The 1,626-nt window shown below is 63.3% G+C and overlaps 1 protein-coding gene across 3 annotated transcripts in view; it reads right to left on the bottom strand.

Annotated features, from left to right (window-relative positions):
• The window catches only part of PCBP4 (poly(rC) binding protein 4), a 9,683-nt gene continuing 8,057 nt past the window's right edge, over positions 1–1,626 (bottom strand). The window contains exons 9-13 of one of the 3 annotated variants that reach the window (XM_010851766.1): positions 1,463–1,507; positions 1,324–1,387; positions 1,145–1,197; positions 878–1,047; positions 1–443 (exon numbers count right to left, since the gene is read on the bottom strand). In XM_010851766.1, the coding sequence (XP_010850068.1) occupies positions 155–443; positions 878–1,047; positions 1,145–1,197; positions 1,324–1,387; positions 1,463–1,507 (621 nt within the window). In that variant the 3' untranslated portion in view covers positions 1–154. The remainder of the gene's footprint in view (positions 444–877; positions 1,048–1,144; positions 1,198–1,323; positions 1,388–1,462; positions 1,508–1,626) is intronic. The other 2 variants (XM_010851767.1, XM_010851768.1) reach the window with 2 other exon arrangements.

Genomic DNA, 1,626 nt, shown 5'->3' with positions numbered 1-1,626 from the left:
ACAGACTGGGGCAGGGTGGGGGGGGGTTGCATCCATGCGTCTGGGCATTAGCGGCGTTTGGGACCCCCTCCCGGGGTGGAGTCCTTGGGCAGGTAGCAGAGGCAGCCCCCTGCCGGCGGTCCTGCCTGCCCCCGCACCTGTGCCTCAGCCAGCCTCAGTAGGGGGAGAATTTCTGCCGCTCAGCTTTCTTGCTCCCATTGGCCGCTGCCATCTTGGCAGTGTAGGCCGCCAAGCCCGGCGGTGGCCCTGGGGAGGCAGGTGGTAGAGCCAAGAAGGGTACGGGCTTGAGGCCGATGAAGTTGGAGAGGGAGATGGCATAGGGCGTGCCCAGCAGGCCTGGGGGAGCGGTGGGCAGGGCCGTCAGGGGTGGCGAGAAAGGGGCAGGCAGGTCTGTGGGGGCCGAGCCGGGTGTCCCCCCAGAGGTAGACTTGGCCGTTTCTAGACTGGAAAGAGGGACAGAGGGGGGAGATGAAGGGAAGGTGGGGGCGGCGAGACAGGGGGCAATGAGGGCAGATATAAGGGATGAGATTAGATGAAAAACAGGAATTGAGAGCAATGACATGGATGGGCGTGTTTGGGGAAAAGATGGGACAGGTCGGAAGGGTGGGGATGGGACACAGCAGATAAGGACAAGCAGACACAGCATCGGGTAAGGGGAGACATGGGGAGACCGGAGTGCCAGGGAGGAGAGACAGGGATGGACAGTGGGCACGAGGGACAGACGCAGGGGGAAGATGGGGCAACGTGGATGAGTGCGGCAGGCTTAGGGAGGCAGAGGACAGGCCCGGGAGAAGGGAGGTCCGCTCTCTCCACCCGACCGGTGCCTTTCTCAGGCACAGACGCCCCATGACCTGTGACACCCCCACCCCACACTCACCAGGCAGTGATGAGGTACTGGGCCAGGGCGATGGAGACAGGTGAACCAGTGATGGTCACGTGCCGCTCACCAGCGCCCTCGGCTTGGTTCCCGATCTTGATATGTGCCCCTGACATCTGCCGGATCTCACTGATCTTGCTGCCCTGGCGCCCGATCACGCAGCCAATCAGCTGGGGAGGGGGTGGAATTCAACCCTAGGTGAGGCCCAGACCCCCCACCCCCGGGCTCCCCTACTCTCCCCCTCAAACCACCCCATCCCATGCTCACGTCGTTGGGAACCAAGAACTCCTGTGAGCTGGTCTGTGTGCTAGGATCCAGTCCTACAGGCGGGAAGAAGAGGGACTGGGCGTGAGTCTGGGTCCTTCCTGCCTCCCCTCGTCCTTTCCAGAGGGGGCTGCCTGGCCCCCTGGGATCTGCCCCTGCTTCCTTCCGCAGGGACTGCTCACCTGGCACCATGCTGGGTGAGGCGAAGGGGACTGCATGGCCCGAGAGCTGCTGGAGCTTGGTGACCTGTGCCAAGAAGAGGGGTCAGGAGTCAGAGGAGGCTCTGTTCCGGAAGGGGTGCCATGGGCTTTGGGCACTCACCTCAGCTGGAGTCACAGTGCCATACTGACCCTGGACAGAGAACCCCTGTGAGGACAGAGTGCGTCAAAGAGGGTCACTGTGATAGGGCAGTGTAGGTAGAGTCACCCCTCCCCACCTCTCCCTGGACCCCCCATTCCTTCCTCCGCCTCCCCTGCTTCTCCAGT

The sequence above is a fragment of the Bison bison genome, unplaced genomic scaffold (genome assembly GCF_000754665.1).
Source record: "Bison bison bison isolate TAMUID 2011002044 unplaced genomic scaffold, Bison_UMD1.0 scf7180017864304, whole genome shotgun sequence".
Taxonomy (NCBI): domain Eukaryota; kingdom Metazoa; phylum Chordata; class Mammalia; order Artiodactyla; family Bovidae; genus Bison; species Bison bison.
The sequence above is the reverse complement of the archived record's forward strand: the minus strand, read 5'-3'. Positions and strand labels throughout refer to the sequence as shown.